Here is an 18,961-nt window from a genome sequence, read left to right as displayed (position 1 = left end):
GGATATCCTGGACGAAAACCTTCTCCAGAGTGCTCAGGACCTCAGACTGGGCCGAAGGTTTACCTTCCAACAAGACAATGACCCTAAGCACACAGCTAAAATAACTTCACAACAGAGTGGCTTCACAACAACTCCGTGACTGTTCTTGAATGGCCCAGCCAGAGCCCTGACTTAAACCCAATTGAGCATCTCTGGAGAGACCTAAAAATGGCTGTCCACCAACGTTTACCATCCAACCTGACAGAACTGGAGAGGATCTGCAAGGAGGAATGGCAGAGGATCCCCAAATCCAGGTGTGAAAAACTTGTTGCATCTTTCCCAAAAAGACTCATGGCTGTATTAGATCAAAAGGTTGCTTCTAATAAATACTGAGCAAAGGGTCTGAATACTTAGGACCATGTGATATTTCAGTTTTTCTTTTTTAATAAATCTGCAAAAATGTCAACAATTCTGTGTTTTTCTGTCAATATGGGGTGCTGTGTGTACATTGAGGAAAAAAAATGAACTTAAATGATTTTAGCAAATGGCTGCAATATAACAAAGAGTGAAAAATTTAAGGGGGTCTGAATACTTTACGTACCCACTGTATATATACATACATTTGTATATATCGTGTGTGTGTGTGTGTATGTATATATATATTAGGGGTGGCACGGTACATGTATTCGTACCGAACTGTCACGGTACGGACATCTCGGTTTGGTGTATGAAGCCTTACGACGAATACAGGCAATTCACCCCCAATCCAGAAGGGGGCGCCCGCAGTAATGCAACACTGTTTGATAACCGCCAGCGCCAGCAGAAGAACAGCGAATGCCATGAGTTGCGCACTTGAAAACAAATCCCCCAGACAGTGACCATGTGCTGATTCTGAATGCATCTCTCACTGAGAAAGGAGTATACTTTAAAGGCTTGCGCATTCAACTGTTCGCGAAAAGGAGCTTTGTGCTCGTGTATCCTACCTCTCTCATTCGTCATAAATCCAAATATTCCATAATATTTCCATATTTGCAATGTAAGGTATCTGAATGCTAAACTATTATTTATTATGTAAATTATAGGCTTTGTACTTCACACGCTTTCCAACGGTGACACAGAGGCGTGCGCGCTGATGTTCGGCTAACTGTATTTTAATGCTGGAACTGATGTGTGTTTTTGTGTGTGTGTGTACGCTCCGGCGCGATCACTTCAACTGTTTCCTTATACCAGCAGAATCAACTTTAAACACTTATTGTCTTATTAATCATCACTGTATAAAGATCTGCTTTTATTTGTGTACACTCACAATGAAAACAAAACAGATTTTATATAACATGTAAAAAATTGTAATTTACAGTACTGTCTGTTCAAAATAAATGAAAAGAAACTGAGCATAGTAGATTTCTTTTTTTTTTTCCTGTTGTACTGAAATCATATCGAACCGTGACCCCCGAACCGAGATACGTACCGAACCGTGACATCTGTTTTCTGTTACACCCCTACGGTACACAGATGTCACGGTTCGGTACGATTTCGGTACAACAAGAAAAGAAAAAAACAAATCTACTATGCTCAGTTTCTTTTCATTCATTTTGAACAGACAGTAGTACAAATTAAAAGAATTTCCACCTAGATGTGAAAATACTAAATATTATATTAAATTATATATAGGCTATATATACAGTGAGGAAAATAAGTATTTGAACACCCTGCTATTTTGCAAGTTCTCCCACTTAGAAATCATGGCGGGGTCTGAAATTGTCATCGTAGGTGCATGTCCACTGTGAGAGACATAATCTAAAAAAAAAAATCCAGAAATCACAATGTATGATTTTTTAACTATTTATTTGTATGATACAGCTGCAAATAAGTATTTGAACACCTGTCTATCAGCTATAATTCTGACCCTCAAAGACCTGTTAGTCTGCCTTTAAAATGTCCACCTCCACTCCATTTATTATCCTAAATTAGATGCACCTGTTTGAGGTCGTTAGCTGCATAAAGACACCTGTCCACCCCATACAATCAGTAAGAATCCAACTACTAACATGGCCAAGACCAAAGAGCTGTCCAAAGACGCTAGAGACAAAATTGTACACCTCCACAAGGCTGGAAAGGGCTACGGGGAAATTGCCAAGCAGCTTGGTGAAAAAAGGTCCACTGTTGGAGCAATCGTTAGAAAATGGAAGAAGCTAAACATGACTGTCAATCTCCTTCGGACTGGGGCTCCATGCAAGATCTCACCTCGTGGGGTCTCAATGATCCTAAGAAAGGTGAGAAATCAGCCCAGAACTACACGGGAGGAGCTGGTCAATGACCTGAAAAGAGCTGGGACCACCGTTTCCAAGGTTACTGTTGGTAATACACTAAGATGTCATGGTTTGAAATCATGCATGGCACGGAAGGTTCCCCTGCTTAAACCAGCACATGTCCAGGCCCGACTTAAGTTTGCCAATGACCATTTGGATGATCCAGAGGAGTCATGGGAGAAAGTCATGTGGTCAGATGAGACCAAAATAGTACGTTTTGGTCATAATTCCACTAAATGTGTTTGGTGGAAGAAGAATGATGAGTTCCATCCCAAGAACACCATCCCTACTGTGAAGCATGGGGGTGGTAGCATCATGCTTTGGGGGTGTTTTTCTGCACATGGGACAGGGCGACTGCACTGTATTAAGGAGAGGATGACCGGGGCCATGTATTGCGAGATTTTGGGGAACAACCTCCTTCCCTCAGTTAGAGTATTGAAGATGGGTCGAGGCTGGGTCTTCCAACATGACAATGACCCGAAGCACACAGCCAGGATAACCAAGGAGTGGCTCTGTAAGAAGCATATCAAGGTTCTGGCGTGGCCTAGCCAGTCTCCAGACCTAAACCCAATAGAGAATCTTTGGAGGGAGCTCAAACTCCGTGTTTCTCAGCGACAGGCCAGAAACCTGACTGATCTAGAGAAGATCTGTGTGGAGGAGGCCAAAATCCCTCCTGCAGTGTGTGCAAACCTGGTGAAAAACTACAGGAAACGTTTGACCTCTGTAATTGCAAACAAAGGCTACTGTACCAAATATTAACATTGATTTTCTCAGGTGTTCAAATACTTATTTGCAGCTGTATCATACAACTAAATAGTTAAAAATCATACGTTGTGATTTCTGGATTTTTTTTTTAGATTATGTCTCTCACAGTGGACATGCACCTACGATGACAATTTCAGACCCCTCCATGATTTCTAAGTGGGATAACTTGCAAAATAGCAGGGTGTTCAAATACTTATTTTCCTCACTGTATATATATATATATATATATATATATATATATATATATATATATATATATATATATATATATATTTTATAGTTATATATAGCCTATAAAATTTGCAGGACATATATACATACAAAGAATAAATACTTGAAATACATTTGATTTAGTAAACCGATAAACAAGGGGATAAAAACAGTGTGACACGTAACGTAGCGTATATATGCTGAGTTTCAGCTCATTTTTGTGGGTTGCTTAATTTGTTCACCGAAAGGAAACTCAAATGGCAGAAAGCGACATCCTATTTGTTTTCTTTATTTTACAAAAGCACAATGTTTTGTTTTCATTGTGAGTGTACACAAATAAAAGACCTTTTACAGTGATGCATTATTAATAAGACAATAAATTCGCAGTGTTTTAAGTTGATTCTGCCGGTATAAGGAAACAGTTGAAGTAACTGCGCTGGTGCACACACACACACACAAAACATATCAGTTCCAGCATTGCTAACTTGACAGCGCAGTTGGTACTTTATCAAAATAAAATACAGTGAATCAAACATCAGCGTGCCTGCCTCTGTGTCACCGTTGGAGCGCGACTGAAGTACAAAGCCTATAATTTACATTATAAATAATAGTTTTGCATTCAGATACATTGCAAATATGGAATATTATGGAATATTTGGATTTGTGCAAAATGAAAGAGGTAGGATACATGAGCAGAAAGCTCCATTTCGCAAACAGTTGAGTGCGCAAATGTTTAGTATTCTCCTTTGTCAGTGAGAGACGCGTTCAGAATCAGCACATGGTCACTGTCTAGTGGGCTTTGTTTTCAAGTACGCTGTTCTTCTGCTGGCGGTTATCAAACAGCGTTGCATTACTGCGGGCGCCCCCTCTGGATTGAGGGTGAATTGCCTGTATTCGTTGTAAGGCCTCAATACGAGATGTCCGTACCGTGATGGTTCAGTACGAATACATGTTAAGTCGTGACGTATTGTCAAGTATGGTGACCCAGACTCGAAATTGGTGCTCTGCATTTAAGCCATCCAAGTGCACACACATAGCAGTGAGTAGTGAACAAATGCACACACACACAGTGAACACACACCCGGAGCAGTGGGCAGCAATTAGGGGTTCGGTGCCTTGCTCAAGGGCACCATAGTCATGGTATCGAAGGTGGAGAGAGTGCTGTTTATTCTGCCAGCGCGAGAATCGAACCGGCAACCTTCCATTAGGCCACAACTAGGTATATATTAGGTATCGTTACATCCCTAATATATATATACATACAAAGCGAGAGAGATGTGAAGTGTTGGGAAGGTTGCTTTGGAAATATAATAGGTTATAGATTACAGGTTACCCTATTCAAAATGTAATAAGTAGTGTAACTATTTCAATTACTTTAATGTAACTGATTACATTTGATTACTTTTATAAATTTCTAGTTTTCAATGTTTTCAACTATTAATAATTTCAAACATTTAAACCAGGCAGGGTTAACCTTACAGTAGTACTCAACACTGATTACTGTCAGACTTCTCAAAATCCTTCATCACTTGAATTAAGATGATAAAAATTAAATTTTAAAGCACAGCCACCACAAAATCAGACTTTAGTGCCTGTTTTTACTTTACTGAGATTGTTCTGCGGTTAAATACAGATTTAAAATCATAAGATATAGTTTAATAGCTATGATACTGTTTTTGAAATCAAATCTTTGCATAGCTATGACAGCTTATGAAATAAAGCATATAAACCCAAATGGGGGAGTTATCAAATAAACTTACTGTTCTGTGTCCTAAACTCAACATCGGTGTCTCATATTTTAGAGCAGTCAATGCAATTTGAGAAAGAAATCAGTCGTGTATGTGTATATGTGTGTGTGTGTGTGTGTGTGTGTGTGTGTGAATATCCAGATGTAACCCCCTTTGTAATTATTAACATTTTCATAACTGTAATTTAATTACACACATTTTTCTCAGTAACTGTAACCGATTACAGTTATATTTGTTTTGAAATTAAATACGTAATTCTGTTACATGTAACTAGTTACTCCCCAACACTTGAGACATTTTATATAAATATGCTTGCTTTTTTTAATGCAAGACTGCATGCTTTACTTAAAATACATTTATGCAGTTTTGTCGGTTTCCCAAGTTGGGTCGTTTAGCTGCAGGTGTGCGAAGCCCAGTGAATTCTCTAATATAACATTAGGCATCCGAATACCCACAATTCCAGCTCCAGTGCTTCTGTATTCATAACACACATTCAAAAGACAAATGCAGTTTCTCTAGACACTCTCTCGCTCTGCCTGCCAACGATCACTCATACTGTTTCTCATGTGACTCTCTGAGCCCTCCCTCACCTCTCATGTCACTGTTATTCTTTTCTGTCCCTCCTTCTCTCTCTCTCTCTCTCTCTCTCTCTCTCTCTTTCTTATTCTCTTTCTCTGCCGCCCAGTCTGGCTGCTATGTAGGGTAGCTCCGTGGAGACTAGGGCATTGCAGTGCAGTTGTTTTTGCTCACCTACCCTTTCTTATCGCTGCCTCTTTCTCACTCAACCCTCTTTCCGTTTTCCTCCTCCTCTCCCCACTCTTTCTTTATTTTATTTGACTCCATGCTTGTCTAAATAATAATGCTTTGCAGGGAAGCTTTAGGCCAGTGCAGATTTACTCTCATATTTACAGGAGAGAGCATCAGCACTGCACATCAATGCAGTTCATATTCACATTCACATTCTCCCTGCGAGCCAAGTTGTGCTCTGCTTCCTCAAGTGTGTGCGTGCGTGCGTGCGTGTGTGTGTGTGTGTGTGTGTGTGTGTGTGTGGGGCTCACTTTTCCTTCACACGTCTTAAATAGTATACGGTAAATTTTATTCAGGGTTATTGTTAACCAGTGTTATTTTTGTGTCATTGAGATACTATTATAGTTTTTATTCATATTTTGAATTTTTTTATTTATATATTTTTTCAATTTGATTTATTTTAGTGCATCTGACTGAAAATGAGAAATGTTGCCTTGGCAACTAGATGAAGAAAATTATTAAAATTTGTATTTTATTTCAGTTAACATTTACTTTATTTAGTTTAATTTAGCAAAAATGTTTTATGGTTTTAGTTAACTAAAACAAAATAACCCTGTTAACTAATGCTATCAAAAATCATTGCTAATCAGTAAATTGAAATAACTCTGAAATCAAATAAAATATAAATACTAGATGAAAAACGTCAACTTAAAAAATCTTTAATGAAAATTATAAATGTTTTCTTGGAAACAAATTTAAATAAATTATTAAACTAAAATAAAAATGAAGCTTCAATCTAGGGGTCGACTGATTATCGGCGCTGATGTTAAGCATTTTTTTGGGTTATCGGTATCAATCATTTTCAAAACCGATTTGTCGATTAAAATAATTTAAAAGCATTTAAAGAAAGTTTTTGTCAGAGCCTTTGTTATTCTGAATTTTGACATTAATTTTCATTTTTACACCAGACATATATATCGAATATTGTTCAAAATATTGGTGATCGGTCTACGTGATCTGTAATAATCGATAATGGCCCTGAAAAACACATATCAGTCGACCCCTACTTCAAACTACATATAAATATTTTTTAAATAAAAATGACAAAAGTACATAATAAAAGTACTAAAACCAACTAAAATTTAAATTGTAAAAATGCAAATAAAGCTATTTATTTACAATTATTATGCATATGAATGTATTTATATTATTTATTTAAAAGTTAATTCAAAATATTAATAACTACTATAATAGTATATAAATAATACTAAACACAATTTTAAAAATTCACAGGTGGGTCACAGTGGTCAACTCTATTTAATTTATTTTATACGGAGTAATTTATTACAAAAATATAATTTTGCACATCCTTACAATATGCAAATTCCAGTGGACATAAAAGCATAATTTCATTTAATTAAATGCCTGGTCTTATTGTGGTTGATTCATCAGTGCAGGTCATTCTAAAGAGAAGCAATTACATTCACACTTGTCCTTTAATCTCTTTATTCTGCTTTTATTTGTCTGATGTCATTTTTGAAAACCTTGTCCTCAACCGGTCACAGTAGTGAGGACGTCATACCCGTTTTTAGTTATCACAAAATTCCCCATGGAGACTTTTGTTTCATTTTTTGATAACGTTTTATAACACACCCACTTTGTCTGTATCTTTTCACCCTGCCGAGACAACATTTAGCGATCCAATCATTTCCTCTTGAATAAAAAGCCCTTCGTTTTGTCCTCACTCTGATATGATCACATATCTCAATAAAGTAAACTGGTTTGCAAACGTTTAAATTTTCACTTTGATTATTATTTTTTATTTTTTTAACTAGGTCTCTTTACTCCTCTTCCTTTATAGGTGGGTGCAGATCGCTTGTCCTCGCCTCTCCATCGACTGGGGAACAGCTTTCTCCAAACCCTTGCTGTCTCCATATGAGGTACCCAAGTCTTGCATACATGCACACAGCACAATCCTCAATTTACTGTACTTTACTATGAAAGTGAAGACATACAGACCCATACAGACCTTTAGAACCCCATCTCCCTTAACACACGCCACACAGCTGTACTTTCACTGCAGGTGTTCACCTCTGCCCCGTCAGTCCACATGCTGCCAGTCATGTTTGTCATGAGTGTTTCTGGCCATGTTTGAGTGCCTATGGGACATAAAGGCTCTGTATGCATTCGTGTGAACAATGTGTGTATGTGTTTGAGCTCACAAACAAACATCTATGCACACACTTTAATGGTAGTGAAGGAGCAGGGTTTGTTTACCCACCGTCTCTATTCCTCAGAGACGGACGGGATGAGTCGGCCAGCTCAGGGTGGAACAGTAGCTCCTCCCAATGGCCGACTAACTGCAGCACCTCTTCAAACGTGTCTTTCTCTCTCTCATCGCCAGAAGCGAGTGCGCATCTCGATTCATGTCATGCCAAAACAGGACTTAGCCAGAATCACACACCAAGCGTTTTTCCTGGGATAGGTGTCTTGGTTAAATCCCTATTCCCCATTCCCAGATGCAAAACAGAAACATCTGGCGGATTTTTATCTGCAGATAGACCTCATTAGGATGCCTGTTGCTCTTCTTGCTTAGTCTGTCAGGAATATATACTATTGGTCGACTGATACAGAGTTTTCTGTGGCTGATACAAAAACCGATACTGATATCTGGAGATGAGGTTGTCAGATAGCTGATATAATCTTTATTTGTGTGTGATTTTGAAAGAAATTTATAGTTTTATTCGCCAAGGATTATTTGCTATAATTTTGAATAATATTAAAACATTAAAAATGTAATATATTTAATTATATATATATATAAAATGATTTATAAATTAAAAATGTATTAAAATATTGAAAAATATTGAAAAATTTGTTTTCCTTTATATTTGTTCAAATTTGCCTTACATTTCAAAAATAATTATATACAAATTTGTATTTTATTTTATTTACTAAGTGAGCATTATATTTGTCACAAATGACAGTGTATTGCATTACAAATAATAAAAAATCTAAATAAGTACTGTATTCTTCAAACATTATTTGTCAGCGAATTCTCAGCTTGCAGCAATGGCAGTGTTGCAGACTTTCAAGTGTGATTGAATTACTGTATGGTCAAACAATATCCACAACATCACAAACTTAGAATCACCCATCCATAATAATAGTTCAAACCGTTTCCACTCCATTTCAAACTTAGATTCACCCATCCATAATAATAGTTTGCCATATGTTATTTTTATGTTCTTTAGCCCGTCTACCATTTTCTGCTTATTTGCCAATGTCAGATGTGGCTTTTTCTTTGAAACTCTGCCTAAAGGCCAGAAGCTGGTGTTTAGTGTGCACTGTTCAATGAAGCTGCCAGCTGAGACTCTACTTGAGGCTCTGATGTGCTTGTCCTCTTGTTGTTGTGCACATGGGCCGTTCTCTTCTCTCTCTGTCCTTATTTGATCCAGTTTGCTGGCTTTTTTCAAGACAACAGTGCATGAAATAGTCTTCATCTCTTAAAAGAACAACACACTGATGAGTTTTCTGAAATATGTTTGTGCTTGGTCAGTTTTATAACCAAAATGCGATACTGTGACTTGAGAGAAACGAGTTTTTGCTTTCCACAGGTTATTAAGCAGGACAACAATTTTCAACCCTGTTAAAATGTTTATTGAGTACCAATTAACCCATTAGAAGGATTTTCTTAGTAGACAGGAGAGATGTCTATAAAAAATGGGGTTTATATATCAACATATAAATATGTTTATATTATGTAATAAATGTATAAATAACATTATTTCAAACAGTAGTCATTCTTAATATTACTATTTGTTTTATAATTAATGTGCTATGTTATAATTTACTGTTTAAAAGTTTGGGTTCAGTAAGATTTTTATTTTTTTTAATCTGTAGATTAATACTTTTATTTAGCAAGGGCACATTTCATTAATTGATCAAAAGTGACCATAAAGACCTTTTTATAATGGTAAAAAAAAAAAAATTAAAATGTTTTATTCAGCACAACTGTTTTCAACATTGATAATAATAAGAAATGTTTCTTGAGCACTGAATCAGCATATTAGAATCATTTCTGAAGGATCACGTGACACTGATGAAAATCGTAAAAAATATTTCGCAATATTACTCAAACAAATGCAGCATTTGTGAGCTTAAAAGACTTCAAAAACATTAAAAAAGTCTTACCGACCACAAATGTGTATTTGTATAATGCATAATTGTAGTATATAATTTAGCATTTTTTTAAAGATCCTAAATATAAAACCTAAATTAATGCAATTAATTTTCAGATGTTAGGATTACTAGGTTTTGATTAGGACAGAAAGTTAATTTCAATATGACTATTATTATTTGTATACATACATCATTAAGAGTCCTAAAACATAATCAGTTACAACAGAAAGATATTTTTTGCAGTTCTTATTTAAAATTCACTATGTGCACTATCCATGGACTATGCTGTTGACTTGCAGTATTTTGAAAGTGCCGTGAGGGGAATCTTCTGTTTATCGGCCAAGCAGGCATGGTTATCTGCCGACGCCTATCAAAATGACTAAATATCAGCCTATTAATCATCCTGCCCGATATATCGGTCTATAGCAACAATGTACCCACTGTACCAGGAGAAGCTCATTTATGTTGAGTTTTTTATGGCATCATATCTCTTAGTGAATAATGATAATGCTCAGTCGAGCCATATTGAAGCACTGCATAATCATATGTGTCTCTCATATTCTACGCGTCTCTGTAATCCATTTTCATTGCCGCTTGGCCCACGCCGGAGCTCAGCGCATTTGGTGTCGTAGAAGCGTAGAGCAAATATGGCGTTATGAGAATACATTAAAATGCAGCAATAACACGCTGATGTTTTGTAAAGGCTCAGCCCATAATAAAAGGGGTAACAGTGTTCCTGCCCAGCCGGTTTGCTTAAATATGTTCATAGTAAAAGTCTTTTCAGAAACTGCCTCCTTAATGCATCTCTGCTTGTGTTTGCTGTTTCTGTGAAGTCAAGAAATGAGAGGATGTAAGGGAGTGTGAAAGTGAAGTATGAAGAAAGAGAGAGGGTAGTCATTTTCAGTGTGTCTCATGATATATTTATAGTCAATATGACACACTTGCCTCTCATGTCAGTGCAGGGATTAGCAGGTGGCTTATGCACAGCTCTGATGAAAAGCCAGTGAAAGAGAGATGGATGTGCCAGGGTTAATAAGAACAGGATGGATGGAAGAAGAGAGAACGAAAGACTGGTGTTGGCAGCACATCCAAAGCAGATAAAAAGCTCATCCAAGATCTTATTATCTCATAAAAATACATTTTTTCATCATTTTCAACATCGCTAATTGACCATTTTCACACAGAAATTCATATATATGAATTTAATATTTTTAAGATTATTTAACATCAGTGTTAATATATCATGTACAGAGCCATTCTTATTTTATTTTATTCTTTTATTTAATTTTTTTATAGTATAAATAATATTTTAATAATATTCAATATTTTGGATTAAATATTTAATTATTTTTCTTTCTTTTTTTTTCTTTCTTTTTTAGTTTCATAAATGTAAGTAGTTAAATAGTGCTTATTTATAAACTACTTGACTTTTTGGTCCCTACATAATTCCTTTTCTTCCATTTGTTTCATTTCCTAGTTTGTTTATTGATTTATTATTATTATTATTATTGTTGTTGTTGTTGTTCAAATTACTAACAATTAACAACAATTTAACAACAAATATAAAAATGTAAGTAGTACCGGTGTATACATTTCTTGAATTTTTGATCCCTACGTGATTCCTTTACCTTCATTTGTGTTATTTCCAAATGTAATGACTATTAAATTAGAATTGTTATTGTTATAATGTTTATGATATATGTAAATGTATATAATATGTGTGTGTATAATTATTTGTAATATTTTGTTTTATTAATAATTAGTTATATTTGTATTAATATGATACTGTATATATATATATATATATATTTTTTTTTTTTTAAGAAAAAAGATTAAAATAAAATTATTAATATTTAGTTTTCTACTAAATTAATTGTGAAATAGTGCCCATGTATAAATAGTTTTACTTTTTGGTCACTACTTCTACTTCCATTTGTGTTCTTTTTGGCTTTAACTATTATTCTAAAATATTAATAATAAAATGTAAATCTCTCTGTCCAGGCTTTTGATTTGAAGTTTTGTCACAAAAATAAATAAGTAAAATAAAAAATAAATAAAATAAAAAAATATATATATACGTGTGTGTGTGTGTATGTGTGTATGTCTATATATATATATATATATATATATATACATACATACATGCATACATACATACATACATATACATACATACATACATAGTTCTATGTAGGGTTAATAAGAGTCTAAATTATTAAATGCATAGCCTGCTATATTTCAGAAGCCTCAATTTTCACAGAAAAACATTCAGGCGAGAACTTCTCGCTTTTCCAGTCAATAAAAGCGAGTGACTGTAGCATTAGGTTTTGAAGGGTATTTAAGAGAGATTTATGAAGAAGCGTTTGTTTGTGAGGTATTGTAGTATTGTCAGCGGAGAGAGACAGTCCTTCACCGGAGGCGGGGGTGTTTGTCATTTCTCCCGTGGTATTAGAGCCGTACGTTACAGCGCATCTCGCTTGTGAAGTGGGTATACGTGCCCACGGGCGGAGACGAACACGGCACATTGATTATTCATATAAGCAGCTCAGTCTGACGGGTGAGATCCTGCTGGAGTTTATGTAATATAGCCACATGCACGAGGAACTCCTGCATTCCTCTGGAGGCCCACTAATGTATTCGTCTGCATTTGTAGGTCACATGGAACAGCACGGATCTCACCTCGACTCAGAGGCTCCGCTCGGTGCATTTCACCAGTGGGGAAGATCTTTGTGCATCGGTAAATACATAGAGCCAACCGGGAGATGGTATGCGGTGTGAGAGTCAGGTGACTTGCCCTCTTAGACGAGAAGCGCCGTGTTTGACTAGAGCTCCCTTGATATCCGATTGCGCTCATAGCTGATGTGTGTATCGACCCGTCAGCTGTTGGCAGCCCTGCCATGTTGTTTTCTCAAGATTCTCGCTGCTCCTCTGGCTTGCAGCTGCAGTGTTTGATGCTGCAGTCTGGTGTCTTTAATTAAAAATCCCTCTCTCTTTCAGGCAGCAGTAGCTCTGCAGCAGGTGGGATGGCAGGAGGTGTATCCTATGGATTTCTATTCCAATCAGAGCCTGGGGGCCTGGACTCCTAATCACCCAGACAATCAACCAAAAAGGCCTTCTCGCAAACCTATGCAGGTGTGTGTATGCTGGGGGAAATTTTAGATATTTAAAAAAAAAAACGAAATATTGAGAAAATCACCTTTAAAGTTATCCAAATTAAGTTCTTAGCAATGCAAATTACTAATCAAATATGAAGTTTTGATATATTTATGCTTGGAAATTTAAAAATTATCTTCATGGAACATGATTTTTACTTAATATCCTAATGTTTTGGTTTTTTTTGGCATAAAAGAAAAATCTATAATTTTGACCCATACAATGTATTGTGGGCTATTGCTACAAATATACCCAAGCTACTTTTGACTGTTTTTGTGCTCCAGGGTCACACATATGCATATTCACCAGCATGTACATTAATATTCACTTTCTGTAATGCCAAAGTAATGTGCTTTTAGATGCACAGTGTTAACTAGTTTTAAAAAATAAAATATGATAAATATTTAAGATATAATCCCTGATGCTGAGCTATACTGTAATGAAAATTATATGACAGTGCCACCTAGTGATGAAGTGCTAACAGAGAATCTGGGCATCTGTTCTTGCACTAAAACACACCTTCAGCTTGTGTACATGTGTACTTATGGGAGTGATGTTTGCTGTTATTAGTTTCTCAAGGCCTGTATGGCTCATCGGTGAGAAGCAGCAGCATTTGTGAAATATTCCTGTCTTAAAATACGGAAGGGTCAGTTTTAATAGGACTATTCAGCATCCTGCTGGTTTTGTTAATCTGCTTCATGTTAGAAAAAGCTGATGTCAGTGTTGATATTTTCTTTATTAAATAGTCTGACGCAGATCTTAAAGGGATAGTTCACCCAAAAATGAAAATTCTGTCATTGATTACTCACTCTCATGTCGTTCCAAATCCGTAAGACCTTTGTTCATCTTCGGAACACGAATTATGATATTTTTGATGAAATCCGAGAGCTTTCTGATCCTGCATTGACAGTAACGCAACTACCATGTTCAGGGCCCAGAAAGATAGTAAGGACATCGTTAAAATAGTGACACAGTGACATATTAAATATTGGGGAATATTTTACTTTTATAGAAGTTGTTTTTGTATCTACATCTTTAAGGCTTTTTTAATAAAAAATTCCATAGTTTGTTATTATTTATTATTTATTTTAAAAACCATATAAGCATGGTAATGAGGACCATGGTTTATTTGTTGTGAACACCATCTTACTAATACTAGTCTGTTAAACTCTGGATTCTATGAACTGTAGTAAATTCATTCGGGCAAAGGATAATTTAACAGAATAGCTTTAATAGCTTCTTTCTCTTTAAATGTTTGTCTAATTAATTTTAATTGAGGAAAAATGTTAATTCAGTAAGAGCCTGATTAAAGATAATGATCAGTGTCTTATATAAATTAGGTGTTAATTATTTACAAATGTTCTTAAAGGGATAGTTCACCCAAAAATGTAAATTGTCATCATTTACTCACCGTCATGTCATTCCAAACCTTTATGCATTTCTTTCTTCTGTGGAACATGAAAGAAGATAATTTAAGGAATTCAAGAAGTTTTTGTCCATACAGTAGAAATCAAGGGTATCCAAAATGGTTCAGTAACATTCTACAAAACATCATCTTTTGTGTTCCACAGAAGAAAGTAAGTCATACAGGTTTGGAATGACGTGAGAGTGAAGAAATGAAGACAGAATTTAATAGCAGTAAATTTTCTGCATTCTAGCTCAAAATCATTGCTTCACTGTCAAGTGCCTTTCTGTGACAAAATCCTTTGATGTGGCAAAATTGCATTTTGCAAAATTCAGTAATATCTATCATTATTTTTTATTTATTTACTCCAATTGAAGGCCCTATAGCCCAGCAAAACATGCACAAGGAACTAAATTGGCTGGATTTGTCCAGCGCTGATTTTTAACCCCAGTCCAGCCCTGCTTCAGTGTCACATGATCCTTCAGAAATATAATATGCTGATTTGGTGCTCGGAAAACATTTATTGTTATCGATGTTGAAAACAGTGAAAGCATGACACTGTTTTTTTCAGGATTCTTTGATGAATAGAAAGTTCAAAAGGAACAGCATTTAGTTCAAATAGAAATTTGTAATATAAATGCCTTTACTGTCACTTTTGACCAATTTGATGCATCCTTGTTGTATAAAAGTATTCATTTTATTATTATTTATTCATATCATTCATTTTTTACTATTATTTTATTAAAAATAATAATTATAATTTAGTAACCCCAAACATTTAAATGATAGTTTTATTTATTCATTTATTTATATAATGTGAGTATATGTGTTTTAAACCTACCATAATTACAGACACATAAATTAACAATGACTTTTATTTTCATTATCTTGGAAAATCAGTGCAAAAATAACCACAAACTCATCTTTGATGTTTCTTTTCATTACCCAGAATCAGCTTAGGATTTCAAGATCGTAGCTTTAGTCAGAAAGCAGAAATTGCTGCAGTTGGTGTGTGATTTGTTGTGTAAAGTGTACCAATACAGCAGAAACAAGAAACTGTGAGTCTTTAAATCCGCATAGGGCGATGACCTTCTGTTTTGTAGTTTGCTTGGACTTCCAGTAATCTCTCTTTGTCTTCTCACAGAAGGCGGGTTCAGATGCCGGTCAGCAGGTGAGGAGCTGTGGCCGTGAACAGAGCGCCTCCTGTGGCTGCCAGCCGGAATAAACACAGCCCTTTTAGCACGGCCAACCACAGATCACCGTGGACATCTGCAGGAGACAAGCGACCCAATCAGATCTCACTATGGACATCACAGCCCAACACACTCATCAAATCATCCCTCGGTTGACACGAGACAGTGAGAAACAGAAAAAACGCAAGTGAGAGAGAAAGAATAAGTGTGTTTGTGTGTGTGTGTGGGTGAGAGAAAGGCACAAAAATGTGAGGAAGTCTATATGTGTGCATGTCTCTGTGTGTGTGTGTTTTGTGCGCTGACATGTCACTGGTGTGTGTGAGACAGAGATAATCCATTGAAAAAGAAACTCTGACCCTGAATGCACAATGTTTCGTCTTGCAGCGAGTGGGTGGTTTTAGTTTAACGTAATCATCTTGTCCCTCACTTAGAAAGGAGCTGCCAGCCACTTTGCATAAGTGACCTTCATCCTTTCAAAATTACAGCGGGAAATGAGAGCGTGTTCAGAATTATTCTTCTGCAGAGGAAGATAATACTCATTCTGAATTCCAACTCTGACTTTTTTATTTCCCATTATGCCGGCATGAGAGGTTCTCCAACAGAAAGGAGCTCTTTGAATGTTATGTACAGGATGTGTTTTAGTTCCGCGCAAAATAAAATTAAATGTTTACGATTTGCTGTTGGACTTTGATTAACTGCTGCTGTATGAATGCCAGTATATAGTTTGTCTTTTGTAATCACTGAACAATGAAATCCAGGATGGATCAGCGGTCAACTGAAACACATGGAGCCAATTTCCCTGAAGCGGATTAGGCAGAGTTTTGGACGAACTTTGGCTGTCAGTAGTGATTATTCATAGTGAAATCTTTTATAGTCTGAAACTAAACATGATCTGTGTCCAGGAAAGCAGCCATGTTCCTGTGAATCTGGCACTGAAGATGCTGACTCTGTGTAAGACTGTCAGAACAGGCCTCTGTCAAACTAGTTTAACCCCTTTAGTTGTCTTCTCTTGTTAATCAGTCTCCTTAATTATTTCTTAAGAAAAGATGCTATAAATAAAATATGTGGTTGTTGTTTAGTCTGTCTCTTTAAAATCAAAATAAGATATTTGTAAATAGACTATACAAGGAAGGATTTACTTCTATTATTTTAGGCCCACTTTTATGTAATTGTAATTATTAGAAATGTAATTAGGAATGATTATTAGTTTTAATATTTATTGGTTGATATTTTTATTAAAATAATAATCATCACCATCATATTAATGATAATAATAGTGATTATTACTAGAAATCAGTCCAACATTTATGGAATAATAATTATTAGGAAAATAATTAGGAATAATTATTCATTATGTACTATTTATTAGTTATTAATTTCTAATTAATAACTATAATAATAAAATATGAGTAATGTATTGAATAAGTATTATTATTAATTAGTCCAAAATAATTAATAGGAATAAGTGTTATTTTACTATTGTACTATATTTGTTTATTATTATTATTATTATTATTAAGTTAGGCCTACTTTATGTAATTATAATTATTAGGAATATAATTAGGAATAATTATTAGTTTTAGTATTTATTGGTTGTTATTTTTATTACAACAATAATAATAATAATAATAATAATACAATTAGTAGTAGTAATAGTACTTTAAATCAGCCCAACATTTATGGAATAATAATTATTAGTAATATAATTAGGAGTAATTATTATTAATTATTATGATTTACTATTTATTAGTTATTAATTCCTAAATAATAATAATTAATTAATTGTAAAATATAAATAATGTATTGAATAAAATATCATTATCAATTATATACTTTTAATATACGTGGTGTTGTTATTATTAATGAAATATAATTAGTCTTACTTATATTATTTATAATTATTATTCCATAAATGTAGTAATTTAGTTGTAGTAATACTAGTATTTTAGCCTAATAAAATTGACCAAAATAATAAATAAATAAACATCCAAGGGGCAGAGAAGGCATAGACCATTGTGATGTTCAAAGTTCTACAGTGATCAATGGAGGTTTTGCTAAGTGTGCGTGCAGGCCCGGTCATATTGCCAGTCTGTATCACTTTATAGATGTTAGTACATTTTATTTGATTACTTGTGTATTAAATACAGCTAATCAGTATTGCTTCAGGTTAGGTATTCTTATTTATCAATGTCCACTAGGTGATGCTGTCTGCCTGATCATACAGCCAGTGTTACCTGATAGTCCAGCCAATGCTTCTTTGCTGTTGCTGATTGATTTACTGCTTTATTTTGCATGGCAGTGTATTAGAACCCAATGTGCTTTAGTTGCTGGTGTGGCGATCACTTCCAGATGTGATGAGGACGTCTCTCCACACACACACTCACACATTTCTGTGGCTGTAGGCATTCATTTCCTGTCTCATGGGAAGGGCACGAGAATTGACAGGACGAGCTGAGAGATGCTCGGATTTCTCTGTCTCTCTGCCAATGCATGAATGCTGAGCTCATGAGGACTAGCAAAAGTTCATCAAGGATCTCATGATGTTTACCATATGTGCATCTGTTCCTCAGAAGACAAGCCTTCTTGAGTAAATTTGCACAAATTATCTGCTTTTTCATTTTGTTCTTTTAGGTTTTTTTCTTTGCATGTTGTACCTTCAGACGTTAAGGTTTATTATGTTTGTATATAAAAGTATTATGGTGGCACCATGGTCTAGTGAAGGTTTTTGGTGATTATGTACGGTGGCCGAGAGAGCTCAATGCGCTGCAACTTCAGAAAACACATGCAAATAGCATGTGCAAAATGCATCAGCAAATCAAAAAAACATCTTCAACAATTCGACAGCAGGTACTGCAAATGCTCACAACACCAACCAAATAAAGAATTTCTGATACTTTGGAGCGATCCATGCTACAAAATGAGCACCGTATTCATATATCATGGAATGTATATATTCCAAGGTTACATGTCCAAAAAACATAGTAATATCATGCTACTTTTTAGGGATGCACCAATATGAACATTTTAGCATAAATGCATTTAGTTTCTGCATACTTTTTTATATTTTCCATTTCCAAACTGTTTTTAAATGCAGTATATTTAGAAAACAGCATATGTAAATATGTTACGTTTTATTAGAAGTAGTACTTTCTTTCTTTCTTTAAATGGTAAGTAAATATAAAAAAGTATTTTGTATAACTAATTAATTAAACATTTTATTAAATCGATTATTTTATTATTTTAATTGAAACTATTTTTAATAGATTGGCA

The 18,961-nt window shown here is 35.0% G+C and overlaps 1 protein-coding gene across 3 annotated transcripts in view; it reads left to right on the top strand.

The window, feature by feature from the left end:
* dph1 (diphthamide biosynthesis 1) overlaps positions 1-18,961 on the top strand; it is a 151,707-nt gene that overhangs the window by 85,777 nt on the left and 46,969 nt on the right. The window contains exons 10-13 of one of the 3 annotated variants that reach the window (XR_009274338.1): positions 7,620-7,698; positions 12,938-13,072; positions 15,643-15,878; positions 16,123-16,694. Coding sequence is in view for 1 of the 3 variants with exons in the window: in XM_058799227.1 (XP_058655210.1) it covers positions 7,620-7,698; positions 12,938-13,072; positions 15,643-15,723 (295 nt within the window). In the remaining 2 variants the exon portion in view is untranslated. Of the gene's footprint in view, positions 1-7,619; positions 7,699-12,937; positions 13,073-15,642; positions 16,695-18,961 lie in introns of those variants that run through there. The other 2 variants (XR_009274339.1, XM_058799227.1) reach the window with 2 other exon arrangements.

Source organism: Onychostoma macrolepis, chromosome 15, assembly GCF_012432095.1.
Source record: "Onychostoma macrolepis isolate SWU-2019 chromosome 15, ASM1243209v1, whole genome shotgun sequence".
NCBI classification, from domain to species: Eukaryota; Metazoa; Chordata; class Actinopteri; order Cypriniformes; family Cyprinidae; genus Onychostoma; species Onychostoma macrolepis.
This window is presented reverse-complemented; position numbering and strand designations above follow the sequence as displayed.